Here is a 22,971-nt window from a genome sequence, read left to right as displayed (position 1 = left end):
TCTCCTCAGCTCTGGCTCCTGCTTCCCCCTGCTTGCCGCCTATGATACAAAGGCAGTGGCAGGGGAGGAGGGGGAATGCAAGTAGTCAACTAGACTAACCTTTAAGTCTATGCTTATCATTTAATCATCTGGTTGTCTATTCGTTCACATCCCTATTCAAATAAGTGCTATTCTCTCTTGAAACCAGTGTTTTAATCATTTTTCCAACTACAGAAGTCTTGAATATTTTAAGATAGGGGGGGAAAAAGCCCAATTCCTAGATTAAATTATTTTACCATTATTTTCTTGCTACCCCTCTGCTCCTTCCACAGATAGCAGCCTCCCTTTCCAAAGGACAGATTAAGTGCTACTATCCATGGAAATCCAATTACCAAGTAATTCAAGATAATGATATTGATCTACACACCTCCTCAGGGTTTGTGACTTAAGAAATCACCTCTTTGCTAATGCTGCAATGCAGTAGTTGAGGAACTTAAGCTAAGTGTCCAGACTTTTAAAATCTGGTTTGGTAGGACATTCTCTTTCATATCAATCCGTAGCCCAAGGTATGAGAAGTGATGGGAAGAACATTCTTGTGGTGAGAAGAACACTTCAGCAGTCCAATACTGTGGCATTTAATTTCAAGAAGGGGAACTACGCAAAAATGAGGAGGTTAGTTAAACAGAAATTAAAAGATACAGTGACTAAAGTAAAATCCCTGCAAGCTGCATGGACACTTTTCAAAGACACCATAATAGAGGGCCTACTTAAATGTACACCCCAAATTAAACATAGTAGAAGAACTAAAAAAAAAGCCACCGTGGCTTAACAACCATGTAAAAGAAGCAATGAGAGATAAAAAGACATCTTTTAAAAAGTGGAAGTCAAATCCTAGTGAGGTAAAAGAGAAAGGAGCATAAACACTGCCAAATTAAGTGTAAAAATGTAATAAGAAAAGCCAAAAGGAGTTTGAAGAACAGCTAGCCAAAAACTCAAAAGGTAATAACAAAATGTTTAAGTACATCAAAAGCAGGAAGCTTGCTAAACAACCAGTGGGACCCCCTGATGATCGAGATACAAAAGGTGCACTTAAAAGACGATAAAGTCATTGCAAAGAAACTAAATGAATTCTAACGAGGATGTTAGGGAGATTCCCAACCTGATCCGTCCTTTCTAGGTGACAAATCTGAGGACTTGTCACAAATTGAAGTGTCATTAGAGGAGGTTTTAGAATTAATTGATAAACTTAACTGTAACAAGTCACTGGGACCAAAGAGCATTCACCCAAGAGTTCAGAAAGAACTCAAATGTGAAATTGCAGAACTATTAACTATGGTTTGTAACTTATCCTTTAAATCAGCTTCTGTACCCAAAGACTGGAAGATAGCTAATGTAATGCCAATATTTAAAAAGGGCTCTAGATGCGATCCCGGCAATTACAGACCAGTAAGTCTAATGTCAGTACTGGACAAATTAGTTGAAACAACAGTAAAGAATAAAATTGTCAGACACATAGAAGAACATAATTTGTTGGGAAAAAGTCAACATGGTTTCTGTAATGGGAAATCATGTCTTACTAATCTATTAGAGTTCTTTGAAGGGGTCCACATGTTTGTTGACAAGGAGGATCCAGTAGATATAGTGTACTTAGATTTCCAGAAAGTATTTGACAAGGTCCCTCACCAAAGGCTCTTACGTAAATTAAGTTGTCATGGGATAAGAGGGAAGATCCTTTCATGGAGTGAACTGGTTAAAAGACAGGAAACAAAGGGTAGGAATAAATGGTAAATTTTCAGAATGAAGAGGGGTAACTAGTGGTGTTCCCCAAGGGTCAGTCCTAGGACTAATCCTATTCAACATATTCATAAGTGATCTGGAGAAAGGGGTAAACAGTGAGGTGGCAAAGTTTGCAAACGATACTAAACTGCTCAAGGTAGTTAAGACCAAAGCAGACTGTGAAGAACTTCAAAAAGATCTCACAAAACTAAGTGACGAGGCAACAAAATGGCAAATGAAATTTAATGTGGATAAATGTAAAGTAATGCATATTAGAAAAAATAACCCCAACTATACATATAATATGATGGGGGCTAATTTAGCTACAACTAATCAGGAAAGAGATCTTGGAGTCATTGTGGATAGTTCTCTGAAGACGTCCATGCAGTGTGCAACAGCAGTCAAAAAAGAAAACAGGATGTTAGGAATCATTAAAAAAGGGATAGAAAATAAGACAGAGAATATCTTATTGCCCTTATATAAATCCATGGTACGTGCACACCTGGAATACTGCATATAGCTGTGGCCTCCTCATCTAAAAATATATATATACTGGCATGAGAAAAGGTTCAGAGAAGAGCAACTAAAATGATTAGGGGTTTGGAACCGGTCCCATATGAGGAGAGATTAAAGAGACTGGGACTTTTCAGCTTGGAAAAGAGGAGACTAAGGGAGGATATGATAGAGGTATATAAAATCATGAGTGGTGTGGAGAAAGTGAATAAGGAAAAGTTATTTACTTGTTCCCATAATATAAGAACTAGGGGCCACCAAATGAAACTAATGGGCAGAGGGTTTAAAACAAATAAAAGGAAGTTCTTCTTCACACAGCCCATAGTTAATCTGTGGAACTCCTTGCCTGAGGAGGTTGTGAAGGGTTTAAAAGATAACTAGATAAATTCATGGATGTTAAGTCCATAAATGGCTATTAGCCAGTATGGGTAAGGAATAGTATGGATGCCTCTAGCCTCTGTTTGTCAGAGGGTGAAGATGGATGGCAGGAGAGAGATCACTTGATCATTACCTGTTCGATTCACTCCCTCTGGGGCACCTAGCATTGCCCACTGTCAGTAGACAGGGTACTGGGTTGGATGGACCTTTGATCTGACCCAATATGGCCATTATTATGTTCTTAGTCCATCTGCTTAGAGAAAGCTTTGCCGACAGGCAATCAGGATGATCTAGTTGTGGAAACTGTCCTATAGTCAAATTTATTATGATCAATCAACTCTTTCACAAGACTAATTTTAACACATATAACATGGGATGTTGGGTATAAAGCACTTATTTTTGAATTCATAAAATGTTGAGACTTATTTAAAATCATAAATACATAGAGAGACTGAGGATGTGTTAATGTGGATAAAGATTTGTGAAAAAAATTAATCTCACAACAGAATTCCTAACTAGGGATGTTAGCATATAGTCATTTAAACAATTAACTGATAAGCCTGGGCTCACTGGTTAATCCAAATGACTACACACGACACACCCTTGCTGCCTCTGAATCAGAGGCAGCAAGGTGGGGGAGGTAGGAGCCAGTGTCTGTGGGGATAAAAGTCGGCTTCCCATGTGTGCTGGTTCCTGCTGAGTAGCCTGCCCTTCTTTCCCTCCCCCTGCTGCTTCCCACAGAAGGGGAGGGAAGTTGTGCTCAGGGGGGAGCTAAGTACCAAATTCCACGGAGCTGCCTGCCCTACCACACCCACGCTGTTGCCTCTGTTCCTCAGTTTAGTATGAAAAAAAAAGCAGAAGCTCTAGAACAGAGCAAGCCATGTAACACTGGCACTCAGTCAATCAAAATCTTCAGTCAATAATATTTAGTTTAATGACATTTTTTAGTTTCAAAAGCAACTCTCTCATGGATGAGCTAAACTAGAAATAGCAATATATATTTGTTTAAACTATTTTATTTTTACATTATTATTTCTGTTGCACAATTTAATATTCTTAGATTTTTTTTTTACCAAATAAAATGTAAGTGACTTCATCTTTATGTCAAAGAAAGTCTTATGAGAACAAAATTAACCAAGGAATCAAACAAGACAGATAAGAAATTCTTAAATTGCTATATACTAATGCAGTGGTTCTCAGTGGTCTAATCAGCACAGAGTTGCAGCCCATGTGACATCCTCAGGGACATACAGGTAGTACTGGATGTGGCCCACAACAACAAATAGATTGAAAACCACTGCACTAGTTGTAACAAAGGAATTCAAATTGTTCAATAATGAGCATAAATTGATCTAGCTGGTATTATTAAAACTTGATGGAACGATCCCCATGATTGGAATGTTAATAATCGATGGTTATAATCTATTTAACAGGAAGGATAAAGAGGGCAAAGGAGGAAGAAAGGGGCACTAGCAAAAATAACATTACAGTAGAACTTCAGAGTTACGAACATCAGAGTTACAAACTGATCAACCACACGCTGCATTAGGAAGGACGCAATCAGGCAGTAACAAGGACCATAAAAAGTGGCGAGGGCAGGGCACATACAGTACAGTGTTACAAGTAAACTACTAAAAATAAAGGGAAAGTTTAAAAAAAGATTTGCCAAGGTAAGGAAACATTTTTAACTGTTCTTTTAAATTAAAATGGTTAAATGCACTTTTCTTCTTCATAATAAATTTTCAAAGCTGTGTTTAGTCAATGTTTAATTGTAAACGTCTGAAAGAACAGTAACATTTTGTTCCACAGGTGACTCGTGTTAGCATTCAGGAGATGCGCTGCTCTCCTTCACAAAAATTTTGATTGCCCCCACATGGCCCCTTCCTGACTCCTCCTGCAGGCACCAGTCATCCCTGTTTTGTTCAGAGTTATGAACATTTCAGCATTATGAACAACCTCCATTCTAAGGTGTTTGTAACTTTCTATTGTAGCTGTTTCCAAGTAACAGGTAACTCTGAAGAAAACTGAAATTGTATGAAACAATGAGAAGTCCTGTGGCATCTCAGGGTACGGCTAGACTGTGGGGGTTTATCAGGATACTGCTTTTTTTTTTTTTTTTTTTTTTTGCAGAAGAGCAAACACGCTCTTTCAGAAGCCTCTGTATTCCTTGTTCTATGAAGAAGAAGGGGGCTTTGGAAAGAGGGGACGTTTCAGCCATTTGGCCCAGTCTAAATGGGCCAAATGTCAGAAAAGCCTCTTCCAACAAAAGAATCAGAAAAAAGTACGCAAAATGCAGAGTGTATTTTGCATACCTTTTTCCAACAAAAACGTGTAGTCTAGCCATACCCTCTGAGACTAACAAAAATATACATCTTTCATAGGTAAGACCCACTTTGGATGAAATGCTTATGAATCAATCTATCAAAAAGCACAACTTGTGTTTGCTATAGACCAGCAAATCACACTAGAGAACAAGCAGAGTGGCTTCTTATGCACCTATCTATAATGTATAAGAAAACACCCTGTGTGGTCACGGGTAGCTACAGTTTGAGACACACATGTTGGAAAGCTCATGTTGCCAGTATTAAAATGTCCCTGCAATTTGTAAATATTATAGATCAGTGATTCTCAGGACCCCAAAGTGGATTGTGGCCCCATTGTAAGGAGTCACCAACGCTGACTTAGACTTGCTGGCACCGAGGGCTGAAGCCTGTGGGAACATACACCTTCAACTTCACAAAACTGAGTGCTTAAAAAAACCACACTAATTAATTTGACCTTATCTCGTAGTATACACAAGGCCTAAATCTCTAGAGTGTCACCAATAAGTGCGGATGCTCAAGCCTTGCATTACAAACTCATGGTCCATGAACTCAAGTCCTGATAATCCTTAGTTTACGTAGTCTTTCATCTTCTTTCCTCCATCTTTTAAAAATAGAGCTCTAAGGACAATATATCAACATATCATTACTGATTTGTACTGCAACTTCTTCTACATCAGGAGATTGGGAATCAACTGTAGTACATCCTGTATTCAAATCTTATTAAATGTAATCATGAACTACTATAAAAAAGTTGTGCAAATTGAATATCCCTAGACTGGCACCCGAGTGGTCCCAAACAAGGAAATTTGCCAGAACAGGGGAGGTCAGGTGTCCGGGCTCTCCGAGGGCTCTCCTTCCTGGCTGTTGCCTCAGAAGAATCGAAAGGCCTGACCTCCTCTGACCCACTTGCCTGGTTCTGCTCTGCACTCTGGCCCCATGTAGAACGGTAGCTGCTCCAGGGGTTCCCCATCCCAGTGCAGGGCAACAGCTCCTCCTGAGGATTCCTGACACCCAATCACCTAACCCGGGCAAGACACTAGCCATTCTTGGGGCTCCCTGTCCCCTCTAATCCTCCTTGTGCTGGGCCACACCTGCTCCTGAGGGTCCCTGCTCCCATCCCCCATGGGGCAGCAGTCTCTCCCATTGCTTTCTACCCCCAGGTCACTAGCCCTGTGGGCTGCTTCCTGCCAGACTGGCTCTACTCCCAGCCACTCTCAACGTTTGCGGCCAGGACTCTCTGGCCTAGCAACAGATGTGGTCCTCCTGGACCATGGATGTTACCAGACCACAGAATCTGGGACGAAAGAGGTTTAACCTGTATACTGTTTTACAGATATACTTTTTGATAAAGCACACTTTTCCTCTCAAGTTAATAGGATTTTAATTCCTACTTCTTTTATGACTAACATGGTACATACTGTCCCTGAAATAAAAACTAGGGATGTAAAAGAGTAGTCAAACAGTGAACTACTCGCATTCTTCCCCCTCTCCCGTCCCCCCGCTGTTGCTGCCTCTATATCAATCGGATGTAAGCAGTGCGGCGGGGGGGGGAGGGGGGGGGGGGGGAGAGACGGACAGGAGAAGCAGATGTGCTGCAGGGAACCCGGCATGAGCAAGGACTGAAGCAATCCATGCTCACACCAGGTTCCCCACTGAGCCTCTGCCTTTGAAATGTAGCAAAAGTTGCCAGCAGTGGGGATAATGAGCCTCGCCCCCCAACTCATCAACTACTCAATTAGCTGGTTAATCGAAAATTTAACATCCCTAATAAAAACCTGTGATGAAAATGCAGAAGTAGTAACAGAACTGTTTTCTTTTTGAGTATGACTCTTGGATAGCAAAGAAACATCTGAAACAACATGATACCTGTAAGGAGAAACTATGGGCTCATCTAGACTACATCCCTCTTTTGAAAGAGGGATGTAAATGAGCCCGATTGAAAGTGCAAATGAAGCGAGGATTAAATATCCCGCACTTCATTTGCATGATCGTGTCCCAGCTGTATTTCGAAAGTGAAACTGTAGTCTAGGCACAGTTCTTTCAAAAAAAAAAAAAAAAAAAAAACACACCATTGACATTCTTTGGAAAACAGGTTTTTGCAAAAGAACCACATCTAGACTGCAGTTTCACTTTCAAAATACCGCTGGGACACAATCATGCAAATGAAGCACGGGATTATTTAAATCCTCGCTTCATTTGCACTTTCAATTGGGCTCATTTACATCCCTCTTTTGAAAGAGGGATGTAGTCTAGACAAGCCCTAAATGAAAGCAAAGAGTAATACTACTTGAAAATTAAGTAAAAAGGAAGAAAAGATGGGCTGGGATTGATATGAAGATGATGTAAGATATCCATCAATATCCAGGAGGAAGATCTCACAAGCAAGAAATTCCTGTTTGGAATAATAACAAAGATATCAGCTTTGAATTAATTTTGGATAATGAACTGCAGAGTAAAACTACTGAAGAGCTGGCTAGTAATGATCCAGTAACATGGAGATGGCTAACAAGTACAAACATTTGTACCCATCAAATGGAGTTTCTAAGAATTCAGCCTCTTTTCCATGAGATTCCTGTAACCATGGTTTTCCAGTAAATATTTCTGAGGACTTTGCTGAAAGAAAAAACTTGTCCAAAAATTGGTCTGCGTGGAATCTGTGCACTCAACTGTTTGACTTTCCCTGCTGTCTTTTTGACGGATGCAATGAACAGCAACAAAAGTAACAGTGCTTGGTAAATCTGATGATGAACTCAAAAGTAATTGGAGTGCATAATACGAACGGCTTGAAAGCCACGAGCATATTTCTGTGCATTTCTCACTACACTTTGGCTGGAAAAAAGTATGAAGAACCACACTGAAACTGAGGTTCTCTTCTAAACAAGTTGAGGAAAAAACCACAAAATGATATGAAATTTTGAAAAAATTCTTTGATGCCACATTGGTTTTAGCTGAATGATTTCATTTTACGGATCTAACAAAACAGGGGACCCAAGGAACAGCCTTTTGTACTTTACAATTGCTTGAACTATCAGAACTTGATAAAAGAGAACTAAAAACAAGTCCTTGACATGTTATCCAAAACCTACAGAAGGCATTCTATGATGACATGACTGTTGACTGAAAACCGGATGCTTCCTACAGAGAGCACGGTATTTTTCATTGTGTGATACACTCAAGATAATGCATGGGAAATTAAATAGTGTTTTCTGACATCTGAGGACTACAAAGGAAAAAAATAAAAAAAAATTGCAAAGCCAATATACAGAATACTTGAAAAGACCTTCAAATCCATAGAGGTCAAGGATATGACAATGTTAAACGCGGCTGGAATTTGTGAAAGAGCACAGAGTAATTTTTTACAGAAGACTCTTCAGGCAATCTATTCATCAAATAATACACCCATCAAATACACACATCAAATAATACAAATAAGATTTGTTTGGAAACAAACTCTGTACTTGTTCATTTCCAGCCCTGCCTGATGAAAAGTTCAACAGAAAGCTGCAAATATTTAGTGCAGGAATGGGGAACCTTTTTTGTGTCGGAGGACACTAAACCACAGAGATATCAGTCACAGGCCACACACAAGTGAGAAGCCAAAAAAACCCAAAAAACAACTGTGTGCACACACACACAGGCGGTGTCTAGACTGCAGGGTTTTTTTTGAAAAAAGTAGCCTTTTTTCAAAAAAACTTCACCTGCGTCTAGACTACAGCTGTGTTCTTTCAAAATTAAATCGAAAGAACGCGGCTTTTCTTTCGATGATGGTAATCCTCATTTCACGAGGAATAACGCCGTTTTTCGAAAGTGTTCTTTCGAAAAAAGGCGTTCTTGAATGCAAACAGGGCTTTTTCGAAACAGAGCATCCAGACTGCCTGGGTGCTCTCTTTCGAAAAAGCGGCTCACTTTTTCGAAAGAAGAGGTTGCAGTCTAGACGCTCTCTTTCGAAAAAGGCATCTTGAGTGGCATAATACAGTTCTTCTAGACCAGTGGCGTGCAACCTTTTTTGATCTGCGACCATCGTGCCAGCCAGATATAGGTGCTGCACTACAGGAGCCGCCAACTGCTGGGCCCAGCCACTGACCAACCAGATCTAAGAGCCCAACCGTGTGGCCATGCCCAACCCCCAGCAGGCCAGATCGAAGCACCGTGCCATGTAGCCACCAATGGCCGGGCCTATCCCCCAGCTGGCCAGATCTAAGTGCCATGATCCCCGGCAAGACATCTGCGACCCCATTGGGGGTTGCAATCCACGGGTTACACACCACTGTTCTAGACCACCGCTGAACCTAGTCAGCAGGCACTCATTGAAAATGCATGCCATCATCTGTGTTGCAGCACAGTTGTAAAAAGGGCTGCATGAAGGCTCCAGAGATATTGATTGTCTGCACAGAGACCTGGCACAGTCTGAACCTATTCAACAAGGACTAATGATGACAGAGCAAGTTAAAACCAGGCAGACATATTGTGGGGTTGGTAATAAGAGACTGGCTGGGTATTTTAACTGAAATCCATTGCTCTCAGAATGTTTGCACCCCAACAGCCTAACATGGCAGATGAGACCATAACAGGGATGTTAAAAAGCATTTATTCAGGTAAATGTGTAACCACTGAAAAAATTCAGCGGTTACATGTTTATATGCAGGAGCACTACTACCTCTGTATCTGACACAGAGGCGCAATGCAGGAGAGAGGGGGGCAGGCAGCTCCGCAAGAGCCGATGCCCACGGGCAACCTGCTTAAAAGCTCCCACCTGCCCCCTCCCCTTGCGCTGCCGCCTCTGATACAGAGGAAGTAGCGCAGGGTGGCGGGGTCCCCCACGTGTAACCATGAAGGTTAAGCAATGAGCCCAGGCACATCGGTTAACAGTTTATACAACTACTATCACATTACTACACGATAATGGGTGACATGATGGCAAATGTGTAGCTAGCAATTTTTAAAAGATAATTGTACAGCAGCAGGTTTAGGTCAGCATATACTTTTTTTCCATAACCTGCCAGTGGCAGCCTTTCATTTGATATGAGGAGGAGCAATATTGCTCAGAACTGGAAGCCATTAGATGAAATCGGACACGAGGTACCAGAGATGATGCACATGGCGGTCTACAACTGCATATCCACTAATTTCATGTGTGATAATAGACTCCATACTAGTGCACAATATTCTGCCACTAAATACGAGGTAGCAAGAACTGACATCTGTGGGCCTGGGGTACCCCAGGACAAGCCTGCCAGTTTGCTAAGAAGACTGTATCAGACTAAGATCCTGGAACACACCAGTCACTTTCTGAACAGCAAATTAACATTTTTAAAAAGCCTAAAAAATATTATAATTTAACTATACATATCAATATATGATAATTAGTGAGTTTAATAGTTATGCTATATTGTACTGAAACAGAAGTAGGACAACTGATTGTACTAAGGCTAAACTACATAACTTACAAGCAGAATAAAACAGAGGAAAATGTTTCCCTCATTAATATTCCAAGAATGGAAACCATCCACTAACTGTCCATTTTTTTTCCATATCTGATGCTCTTCTCCTTTAATTCTCGGATGGCTCAAATTATGAATATGAATATATGCTAAAAAAAGCCACCATATAAACACCATCTTTCCTTTCTTTCTTTTTGAACCATGGGGCTTATTACAAAAAACATACCACTAGAGCAATTTCTTTTTTTTTTTTATCATCATCAGAAAGGAGGTGATAAAGAAGTAATTATAAAGATCATGATAAAAGTACAATTAGCTTAGCAAAACATTGTGAATGCTGTCTATGCCCTGAAAATGTACTTATGTATTGAAGATACTCAGGATATGTGTACACTAAAACTTAATCTATAGTAGGTCAACTTACAGCCACACATCTACATTTCCTTGGGTCAGTGGTGTATGTCCTCACCAGGAACAAGTCCTGGGCAACCTTCTTGTCAATTTCATGACTCTGTTAGAGAAAGCTAGTGCATATAAGTAACATACTGCATCACCCTAATTACACAACAGTAGCAGGACAAAGCTGTGGTGTAGATACTGACAAATAGGTCAACATAAGCTACCGTATATTAATCTAACTATGTAGTGCAGACTATGCCTTAGAAATGTTTAAGTACTAACAAAACATTTATTAGTGTTATATTTCAAACAGTTGGAATAGTTGCAACTTTAACCACAAGTCTATTACAAAAACTGTTTAGTTCTAATGACAACTCTGATGATGCCAAAACAAAGAGCAGCCTCTGTCTGACCCCCGTGGACAAGGGCAGCCGGCTGTTTTTTTAAACTGGCTCCCCTTACAGACTGACTCCCATGTGCCACACTGTGCTGCTGCCCCGGATAGAGAGGCAGCAGGTTAGGGTGACGGGGCTCCCCACTGCCAGCACCATTTCTGGGGACTATTGAATAGTTGTGTAACCACTAAAATTTGATGCTATTACATGACTATTCAATTACACTCTAACACCCCTAGTTCTTTAGCAGCTTTGGGCTTAGGAAGAACTGAGGCTGAAGATTCAGGATAAAAGCAGTGCCAACATTTTGGAACCTGGTATTGCCAACCATAAGCACTCAAAAAACAGCAATCAGGCCCCTAAAAGATCATGAGACTACTTAGAATTCAGAAGCTTTTAAAAAAGCTGAGTCGTGATGTGTCTTCTTCCTCTGGAGCATTTAGGGTTAATGTCTTCAAGCTCTCTCACAGCAATGAAGAGAACTGGAAAAGTCAGCTTTTTCCTTTTTTTAAGTGGAATTTGCATTACATTCCAGGAGTTGGGCTTCAAGTAAAAAGCCATCAAATATTGACAAGTTTATGATAAGCTTGCCAGAGTTGGAAAGTGTCTCGCGATATTAGAATAGGTGTGACAGCTATCTGATTATACGATAACAGTGGTATTTAAACTGAAATACAAGTGTCTCAAGCATAAAAAGGTTAAAAGCCTCAGGGAATAAGACACAAATTTTACTGTGAGTTCTGCAATGAATACAAAATGCAATTAAGAATATTCAGAAACTTTGGAATTATGAGTAAAAGAGAGTTATACTTTATCTCTTCGGCTCAATGAAAAAGTAATTGAAGTCTTGTCTATACTTAAAAGGATTTACCAGTTCAGACATACGATATAGCTTAAACCAGCTTCCTGAATATAATAAACTATACTATCAAAAAGACTTTTTGCCTGCATAGCTTTTGCTGGCATAGCTATGTCAGTCAAAAACGTGAAAGAGAAAAAATATCACATTCCTAATAGGTATAACTACACTGGTAAAAACATTCTAATTTAGACAAGACTAAAGAAGAACCCTATGCAGTCACAGGTCTCTCCTCACAGCACCTTATGAGGATTTGTCTACACTAGCAACCTATGTTTGTATAATTACACCACTTATGGGTGTGAAAAATTTACACCCTGGAGTGATGCAGTTATGCCAACCTGAATTCTAGGGTTAGACAGCACTATGACAATGGGACTGCTTCTTGGGAAAGTAAAGTATGCTGACAGAAGAATTCCTCCAACTGGTGTAGACAACATTTTAACTATAAAGAAGCACTATATGAATCCTTCTGTTAAATGGTGCCTTAGACCGGGGGGGGGGGGGGGGGGGGGGGTGTTCTCAAACTCCTGGTCCACAGGCCATCTACAGCCCAAGCATTTCCTAAAGCCGGCTTGCAAAATATTTTGAAAAAGTTATTTAATCAGGGCCATGCAACTGCCAGCCTGGGGGGACAAGGAGCACCCAGGGACCCACCTGTGCACATGGCTCCCAGTAGCACCCAGGGCCTCAGTGCACATAGTCCCAGGGCCAAGGGCACTGCTCTGTCCCGGAGGCCACAGGTAGCTGCCTCCACTGCAATGCAAACAGCACTGGCCAGGAAGCTGCTTGAGCTAATGTGCTTCTGCAGCCAGTGGGGCAGAGCTGGTGGGTTTCGCTTTCAGTCACCCCTGGCTGTGGTGGGGAATCCCAGTGTGAGAATGTGGATGTTAGCAGAGAGGGGGCAGGATCTCAATGCAAGAGTGCAGATGTTAGTGGGGGGCCATCCCAACATGAAGACATGGGAGTTTCAGGGTGAGGACCCAGTTGTATGTCTTTTGTAGGATCCTGGTCTCTCTCTGGGCTCCTGGACAAAGGGGGAAACTGTCAACTTGCATGTACTGTATGGCCAATCCCAAGAATTCAAAACTTATCCTCCAAAAATAGAATGGCTTCTTGAAATCACAAACAAAAATCCCTAAGTATATTTTTAGATTTGCCATCTGGTGTTAAACATCTTTGGATGAACTTGGGGCACACTGTCTAGATTTTCTCCACAAACCATGAGATCTAAAGGTAGTGGGGTGTTGTTGTTCTTTTGTTTGTTCGGTTGTTTTTAAGAAAAAAAAGGCTGTGATTCTCTTCAAATACTATACTCCAAACAAATACAATCTACTAAGTCAGAGCAGTCACAGTTGATAATAGTGCATAAGGCATCACGTAGTGAAGTTCCCAGATCCAGCTTAATTCTAGTAACCATGGCTGGGGCTTTCCAGAAAAAAAAAAAAGCCCTAATTATCAGGAGGCTTGTGATCAAATTAGGAGAGTTGGCATCAATGATACCTAGTCAGTTTACAAAATGAATTGTTAATTTCACAGCTTACACCTATGGAAGGGATAGCTCTGCACACACCTTCCCCACACCACAGGATGTGCAGGCAGAGGCATAAAGTAGGGATGTTAGTGTGTAGCTGGTTATACAATTAACCAATAAGCTTGGGTTTATTAGTTAATCCTAATGACTACATGTCCCTCCCCTCCTCCCCCTAGTTGCTGCCTCTGTATCAGGCAGGAGCCGGTACTTGTAGGAAGCAGCTTTCAAGCCAGCTCCCCACATATTTCAGCTCCCATGGAGCAACCTGCCCCTCTCACTGCTTCCTCTTTATCCTACCTTCCCCCAACCCGAGTGCAAACTTGTAACCACTAAAAAAAAAATCCAGTGGTTACAAGTTTACATAAATACATGATAGTTAACAGCCCTAACATGCAGTAGCAGCCTGAAGCCACTCAAGCCCTATTGCACTGCTGTTGGTAGTCGAGGAGATCCCCATCCTCCAGCAGGTTTTACCCGGGCTGGCTGGCAGCACTGGGAGACACACAGGGATGCAGAGATAGGTACTTGCAGGCACAGAAAAAACATGGTGACTGCAATGAAGGACAGAGAACTGACACCATGTTTTAAGGTAGATGGTCACTATTTTTAAAAGAAACTGAATAATGAACCATTACTGAAAAAAAATTAAATTAATACTCCAAATTGCCCATGAACATAATAATATAATAATTGTACAAGAAACAAATAAGGCTGTTCAAGGGTCTTATGGGAGGTGTGGCAACAGCAAAGAATCCTACCAAAGGGAGCAGAATAAACTATAGCAAAAGCCTAGCTGACATGTACATCATGGAACATGATTTATACCAGTGGTCCCCAACATTTAGAGGCTCCCGGGCGCTCGGGGGTGCGGCCACTCACACGCCGGGCGCCCGGGGGCGGTGCCATGCGTCCTGGGGCACGCCAGAGGCGGGGATGCCCTTGCACCCGGCACCAGCATGTGACCCGGGGCCAGGGCGGCCCGAGCACCTTGTGCCGTGGGCCCAGGGCCGGCGCTGCCACTGCCCGAGCCGCGCGCCGGCATGTGCCCCGGGGCTGGGGTCACCCGAGCGCCGCGCACCCGGCGCCGGTGCATGTCGCGCGCCTGGGGCCAGCGCCTGCAGTGCGCCACGGCTGGCCCAGGTTGTCGGCGGGTGCGCACAAATGCCTCGGCGGGCACCATGGCGCCCGCGGGCATCGCATTGGGGACCACTGATTTATACAATAGAGGCAATATATGAAGCAGAAAACAGAGCCACAGAAAAAATGACTACTGCTCAGATGTTATCCTTACAACCGGTAAAGAGACACAAACAGAAGGAAGGGGAAGGAGAGCACTTGCCTCAACTGCCAGAAAAACTCCAATAATAAGCATCAAGAAATATGTTCATCAGGAGCAATGTTCGGTCAAAAGGCAGGACCATTACAAATAGGACCCAGAAAGTAAACCTGACTTGGGCAAACTGTAAAAGGTGAACACCCAATGAGGGAAAAATGAGTTACAGTCCCTTCTTGAGAGCCTAACAGAAATAAAAGTTCAAGTAAAAGAATTAGGACCTAGGATAACTCAGGAAACAAAGGAGAATTAATTTTAGTTTAGTTAATAAGAATTTGCAGTAAGCATGTATTTGTGCAAAATCTGAGATATTTATTAACATGGAGGGTTTGAGACTAACAGAATTTTTTATATGATGAACAAGATTTTCAATAGTCCTCATATTTGATTTGTCTTTGTGGGAGCTCAAGACTGAACTGCTTTAAGGGAACTCTATTTCTGGCTTCTGGATAACTAGTAAGGTGTTGCAGACATAGGCACCATTCCATGGGTGCTCCAGGGCTGGAGCACACATGGAAAAAAAAATTAGTGGATGATTAGCAACCAACAGCAGCCACATTCCCCTTCTTCCTCCAGAGCCTCCTATCTACTGGCAACCCTGCTGATCAGCTTTTCCCCTTCTCTCCTAGAATCTCTTAAATGCCACAAACGCATGCCCCAATACATCTCGGAAGCTCAGTGGAGGGGGTGGGAAGAGGGTGGTTAGGCATGGAGCGTGGAGAAGGGGTGGAATGGGGGCAAGGCTAAGAACAGATTAAGAATGATGGGGGCATAGGGAAGGAGTGGACTCAGGACAAACCTGGGTAGAGGGTGTGGGTTGAGCATCCCACCAGGTAGAGAGGAAATCAGCACCTATGAGCGTACAAGCAGTTTTGTTGCAGGCTTGGTAAATCTAAGTATTAGAACAACATCTAGTTTGGGGGAGTGTTCACCCCATTCTTTGCAGTTTGCCCTATTTGAGTACTCTCAGTCTGTCAACTCTGAGGCTGTCTACACTACACTTTTTTTGGGAAAAGGTATGCAAATTGCACTCCACAATTTGTGTACCTGTTTCTGATAGTTTTTTCAGAAGAAGTTTTTCTGAAATTTGACCTGTCTACACTGGGCCAAATTTCGGAAAAACCTCCTCTTTTGGAAGAGCCCTTTTTCCTCATGAAAAAAGAGCAGACGCATTCCCTGAATGCCTGGTATCCCGGAAAAAAGCTCCATAGTCTAGACATAGCCTCAGACCAGTCACACATGGCTATACTGATGTAGCTGCTGTGGCACAAACCCTGAGGGGAAATGATCTGCACTAGCATAAACCATGACTTACATCCATGGACATTTACCACAATATACAGAATTCCTTGGCAGGAAAAGAAGGTTCTCTTTCGGGATGTTAGATAGCGTGTAGTTGAATAGTTGTGTAACCGCATCAAATTTTAGTAGTTACATGACTATTCAACAGACTCCGGAGACAGCAGCCAATGTGCTCCTGGCCCCACTACTAGAGAGTGCCCTGCCACTCCACACTGTTGCTTCTCTATCAGAGTCAGCAGCGCAGGGTGGCAAACAGGAGCTGGTCAGAGAGGGGAGCCGGTTTAAAAAAGCTCCTCTCGGACAAAGGCTCCTTCTGTAGAGAGGTCTCTGTCTGCAGGTAGCATGGACCCCCCACCCATGGACAGGGGCTGCTGCCACAGAGCAGCCTCTGTCCACAGCAGGCCCAAGCTCACCATGCACAGAGGATGTGTCATGGGATGCCGGAGCAACCTTTGTCCATGGGGAGCTCAGACCCTCTGCGGACAGAAGCTGATGCTGTGGAGCAACCTCTGTCAACAGTGAGCCTGGGCCTGCCACAGACAGTCCACTTCACAGCAGCCTCCCCTACCACCACCATCCTGCACTGCTGTATTTAAGCTGCATGCTCCCAGCTAGTTCCTGCCTGCCCATCTCCCCCACTGCCTCTGTGGGTCCATGGCACCAGCACACTTAAATGCCAGCTCCCACACTTTATCAATTCCTGCCTATCAGAGGCAGCAATGCGGGGATGGGAGGGACAGGCAAATCCAGGCTTGTGGGGAGTTGGCTACAGGCACTGATACAGAGGCAGCAAGGGCGGGGGGGTGGGAGGGGAGAATGCATACAGTCAACAGGATAAACTAATAAGCATGGGCTTATTGGTTAATCATGTAGTTGTCTACAGGTTGTCATCACTAGTTTTCTTCAAGCCCACATGTCACCTTGGAGTACGCATTTACTTGGCACAATCAACACTCCACGTATTCTAGCTTGTTTATTATGACATTTGTGAGATAGAATGTGAAAAAAACCCAAGTGAATTATGCGAAGAATATATGCACCTTACCTACTCTTGTGAAATGAAGTATCCTTCAACATTCATATATTTTGAAAGAAATTATTTAAAAAACAGTAGTTAAGCCAAAAGACTATCCTTTTAAGATAAAAATTACCTATGGGATCCACAAATAGGTTTTGATCTGTCATGGCTTCCAGATATGAAAAAAGAAAACACTTGTGTATTGTATAACACCAGCTTCTACTTTTCTCATCATTATAGAATCCCACACTAGTATTGTTCCAATTTCCATTTCAATTTGCATTGCTGAACTATTGAGAATAAGGTACCAATTCCCCGATTAAGGAAAGAAGAGTGATGGGGATTCCAAAGGAACAAGCAGACACCTAGTAATGAAGAATGAAACTGAACTAATGTTGATCATCCAATAAATTACTGGCCTGAAATAGACAATCTAAAATTTGACCTAAAATTTAGTTTTTTTAAAAACTACCAAAGACATTTTTCCAATGACTAGTGTTACTTCAAAACAGCTATTTCCTGTAGCCTTTGAAACAAACATTGCTACTCTAGAAATCTGAAAGTTATACAGATTAAAAACAAAAACAATGTATTTTTGTTCAATTCACGAGAAATGCAAAAAAAATTCAGTAACAAGTTAACAGGCTTTTTAAAAATTCAAGTATAACATTAAAGAAATTTATTTGCAAAATATTTCTAAATAGATAGTTAAATAATTCTGGTTGAACTGGCAGGTCACATTCAACTTTCAACTAAAAATGAGAAATGGCCTCCTACATTAGTTTTTGTATTCTCTCTCAAACATCAAGACAGCAATCTACTACTTAGTGCTCTCTACTAAATTCTTCCTCTAACTCCACTCAGCTAGGTGTAGGAGTCTTAAATGCCCTCTAAAAAGGGTACACTTGGATAATTATATGTGTTCTCTTGCGTTAAGACCAGCATCACTGAAACTGCAATGTACTTACTCTTTCAAGGAGACTGAAGTAGAACACCATTCTTTACTTTCAGACTTTGGTGAGCTGTTGGGCAAACAGGATACTGGGCTAAATGGACCTTTGGTCTGACCCAGTATGGCTGTTCTTATGTACCAGTGAGCTTCACACCAAGGATTTTCACTCGGGTACATACCCAAGCTACTGATTCTCAAGGGTGACACATACAAACATAACTTGGAAATTTTTTTTAAAGCAATTCATTCTGAATACAAAGAATTGTGATAAGCAGAATTACTTGTTGGGCAATAAAAATACTAGGGTGTGGAGTGCACCCGCCCATTCCTTCTGGTGTACGCCACTCCCTCCAGAGATTGCACCTTCTCCCCTTCCTTACAACCCCCAAACTTCCTCACCAAGCCTGCCCATCCTCCTATCTCCTGCTATAGCCCAGAGCCTGCACCCAGAACACAAACTCCCTCCCAGAACCCAAACCCAGAGCCACAGGGGTTCTTAGAGGGAGTTTGGTGGGCCCTATGGCAGCTGCCTCAATCATCCTAAATGGGTGATCCTTACTGGATCCGGGTAACTGGTGGGGGCTGGAGCAGCTTCCTGCCTTCCATGGGCAGGGGGCTGCTCCAGTCCCACAGTGGGCCCATTGCAAACAGGGGGGAGTCTGTGTGCTCCACAGGTATGGGCTGCTCCACTGGAGGCTGGGAGCAAGCAGAGTAAACCCTAGTCCCAGGACTGGGATTTGGGCACAAGTGGCAGATGGCTGGAAGCCAGTAGCCAGACCCAGTGTGGGGTTGGGGTCTGCTACAGCTGGCTAGAGCAGTCCCTAGCTCAGACCCCACTTAGTCAACCAGTTAAATGTTGGATCATCCTAACATTTAACTAACTGATTAACCAGAATTTTATATCCCTAGTGATGAGGCCTGCTGCCACCCCTGCCAGGCATATGCGCGCACGCGCACACGCGCACACACACACACACACTTCAGCTCAGGTTGCTTGGGGGAGAAGGCTTCTGAACTGGTTTGGGACTTCAAGGAAAGAGCAGAGCCTTGGGGTGGGAGGATTGGCCTGGGGCAATGGGGGCAGTTTTCCCAGGACATTTGCCAGCCCCTGGATGACCCTGCCTGAACACCTTGCAAACCCAAATTCCCTCTCAGAGACTTGAGGGAAGCAGGGGAAGAGCTTGATTGGAGAACGGGTGTGGGGTCAGGACATACTGGGCACCACCAAATTTTTGCAAACATGCTGCACCTGTTTGCGACAATGGCATACAGTTTATCCAGGCAGGAAAGTTGGCAACTGTAACCCATATTTTTGTGTGTATTTGCCTTTCCTACAGAATCTAAGGTTTTTGCAGGTAAAAGTGGGATAAAAATAAATGAAATTATGTGGGAGATTAATAAAATAGTTCTATGCAGGGCTCTACCATGAATCAAAGGCTTAATGAATGCACCTAATGAGTGCTCATTTAACCTTTGGCTCATGGTAGAGCCCTGCATATATTGAATTATTAGATTTATCTTAAACTATGTTCTATTTACAGACCACACAGCATCCTAAAGCAGGAGTCAGCAATCTACATCTCGCAACAGAATCAAATATGGCTCTTTTGGCAGATGATAGGCTAAGTTCCCTGTAGGGGTGCACACAAAAAATTTCCCCACGGGTGCACACAAAAAATTTTAATCCTGTCCATTTCCTCACACAGCAGCTATCACCCTCCCTGGATATGGAAAGTAAGCTGTTGCTGCTGGTGGGCTTGGTGGGAGAGTGGGGGGCCAAGGCCACGTGATGGCTGCTCGGCTGCTCCCAGGGCAGGGCTGCATGGCACACAGTTGCCCCATGTGCTGGGGCTAGAGCTGCGGAAGGACTGGTGCCAAGGCCACATAGCTGCTGCTGGGGACAGCCATACCACAGCCCCGGCCCCAGTGCCGGACAGAGCCATACTTACGCCCTGGGCAATAGGTGCACAGCGCGTGCACGGCCCATCCTCTGGGCACACAGCGCCCCTTACCATTTCAATCAGGTGCCCCCCATAGGTTGGCGCCCCGGGCAGTTGCCTGGCTAGCCCCCTCTTAATCTGGCCCTGACAGTCCCAGGAGCAGCCCGGGACTCCAGCTCCAGCAGCTGCTACAGTCCCCACTCCAGGAGCAGCTGGGCAGCCATCATGCAGCCCTGGCCCCAGCTCCAGCTCAGGGGAAAGGTTCAATGGCTCCAGTGTCTCCCTCCTGCCTTCCCGGGGGTTCTGTGGAGAGTCGCTTCCCACCGCCCCACACCACAGGGCTGGTGGGAACCTGGCTGGTAAGTGCTCGGGTTCCTTGAGGTCTGCAAAGGACAAGGGCACCCTGTGGGGAGCACATGTGCCCAGCTGGGCCCCAGCACGTGGTAAGGTCAAACCTGTAGTTCTGTCTCCTCCTCCCCCCCACCCCCCAGGCCCTGTAGCGGCCCAGCCCCATCTCTCAGCAGTGCTCTCCAGAGCCTTATCTCCTCTGCCCACTCTTTTCCTTTTCTCTCCTTTGTGTCATCTCCGCTCTGTTGCCACCTGGGGGGGGGTCCCATGATTCCCTGCAAGTCCGTTTGTGGCTGCAGAGCACTGGCCAAAGGGAGTCTAAGTAAAGAGTTTCATTTATACTACTATCAATCATCATGTCAATTATCAAGAATATTAAGCTGTGTATTTTCAGGCACGGCCATTCTTATACGGCTTTTTGTTGACCACTGTTCTGAACTGTGATGCAGTTTGGCTCTTTGGTGTGGAAAGGTTGCCGATCCCTGTCCAAAAGTGTGGAAAGGTAGATACATTCGCTGCACTCCAGCCAAAGCCTGGCAAAAAGGCTGCTGCACACCAGGCCAAGGACAACGGGACAGCTCCACTGCTTCACCAAAGCGCTGGGCTGGCCGGCGGCCGGGCGTTCTCCAGCGACGCACACCCCGCCGAGTGGAGCGGAGCTGCCTCAGCCAGACTAAGGCAGAGCCGACCAACAACCCGCCGCCCCCAGCACCGGGGCTGCGGCACGACAGGCTGGTGGGAACGGGCAGCACGACGCCGCTTCGCCGGGCCAGGCACCCGATGTCACCAGCTCCCTGGGAGGGGCGAAGGCGGCCGCTGCCTGTCACCGAGCGCCTCCCTTCCCCCACTGAGGAGTCCCCCGAGAACCAGCGCAGGGATCCCATCCCCTCTGCCCCCCGCCGCTCCACGGGGACACTCGGCGCCAGCGCCTGAGGGGCCCCCTCCCCAGCAGCAGAAGGGATCTCCCCTGTCCCCTGCCAGCCAGGCTACCTAGCCCTGCTCCCCCGTGCAGCCCAGCGCTCTGGGGGGCCTGGCCTCGCTCCCGCCGCCCAGGACAGACAGAGACACGCGGCAGCACCAGGGCCCGGCCGGGCCTTCCCGTCGGCACAGGCCGCGCCCGCTCCAGGCAGCGGGCGCCTCCCTACCCCCACACCCTCCGCTCGTTACCTTTCCGCAGGCAGGAGCCGCCATTTTCCCTACTAGTGTTTATGATGACGTTGCGCGCTTCACGTGCTTCCAACAGCTTCACAACAACCTCGGCCCCCCGCCTCTCGCGAGCCCCACGGCCGAGAGTGCGGCGCATGCGCTGCAAGCCGGTCGCCTCGTGGCGGCGGAGAAACCCCCAATGTGGCGGACGGTTGTCACGTGCTCGCCCTCACTCAGCAGCTGCCGGCGCGTGATGTACTCAGCCAGGCACTGTGGCGTCGCCCCTCCCCTACACCCCGCTACTGACCGGCCGGCCTCCAGACCTCACGTGCAAGGGTTTAACCCCCCCCCCCCCCCAGGGTGTGAGGGGCCAGGGGGCGGTGCTGCTCCAGTTCCGTTCCACTGGTGCGTGGCCTGAGCTAGGCTCCTGTGTCCAAAGGGGCCTGTGTGCTGCTGTTCTTCAGGACCAGACTCAGAGGAGTAGCCATGTTAGTCTCTAAGGCTGCATCTACACTGGCATGATTTTCCGAAAATGCTTTTAACGGAAAAGTTTTCCGTTAAAAGCATTTTTGGAAAAGCACGTCTAGATTGGCAGGATGCTTTTGCGCAAAAGCACTTTTTGCGGAAAAGCATCCGTGGCCGATCTAGATGCGCTTTTCCGCAAAAAAAAGCCCCGATCGCCATTTTCGCGATCAGGGCTTTTTTGCAGAAAACAGTACTGTGCTGTCTATACTGGCCCTTTTGTGCAAAAGTCTTTCAGAAAAAGACTTTTGCCCGAACAGGAGCAGCACAGTATTTCCGGAAAAGCACTGACGATCTTACATGAGATCGTCAGTGCTTTTGCAGAAATTCAAGCGGCCAATGTAGACAGCTGGCAAGTTTTTCCGCAAAAGCAGATGATTTTGCGGAAAAACTTGCCAGTCTAGACACAGCCTAGCTGTTTAAAAAGAACACACAGGAGGAGTGCACTATGGCAGACTAACACATTTGGGCTGCATAAGCTTTGGTGTGTAAAAACCACTCCGTGCAACAGACAAAGTGCTTTTTAGCCCCAAAACCTTATGCCCAAATAAATCTCCTGACTTGCAGGCTACGTCTACACTGGCCCCTTTTCCGGAAGGGGCATGTAAATTTCTCTAGTCGTCGTAGGGAAATCCGCGGGGGATTTAAATATCCCCCGCGGCATTTAAATAAAAATGTCCGCCGCTTTTTTCCGGCTTTTAAAAAAGCCGGAAAAGAGCGTCTAGACTGGCCCCGATCCTCCGGAAAAAGTGCCCTTTTCCGGAGGCTCTTATTCTTACTTCAAAGTAGGAATAAGAGCCTCCGGAAAAGGG

General features: G+C 44.7%; 1 protein-coding gene across 2 annotated transcripts in view; it reads right to left on the bottom strand.

Annotated features, from left to right (window-relative positions):
• TBC1D15 (TBC1 domain family member 15) overlaps positions 1-21,864 on the bottom strand; it is a 74,749-nt gene extending 52,885 nt beyond the window's left edge. For both annotated transcript variants that reach the window (XM_006121546.5, XM_006121545.5), the window contains exon 1: positions 21,659-21,864. Coding sequence is in view for 1 of the 2 variants with exons in the window: in XM_006121545.5 (XP_006121607.2) it covers positions 21,659-21,682 (24 nt within the window). In the remaining variant the exon portion in view is untranslated. The remainder of the gene's footprint in view (positions 1-21,658) is intronic.
• Between the last annotated feature and the right edge of the window lie 1,107 nt (positions 21,865-22,971).

This window comes from Pelodiscus sinensis, chromosome 1 (genome assembly GCF_052426305.1).
Source record: "Pelodiscus sinensis isolate ZL-2025 chromosome 1, ASM5242630v1, whole genome shotgun sequence".
In the NCBI taxonomy this organism is placed as follows: domain Eukaryota; kingdom Metazoa; phylum Chordata; order Testudines; family Trionychidae; genus Pelodiscus; species Pelodiscus sinensis.
Note: the sequence above shows the minus strand (reverse complement) of the source record. Positions and strands in the feature narration are given on the sequence as shown.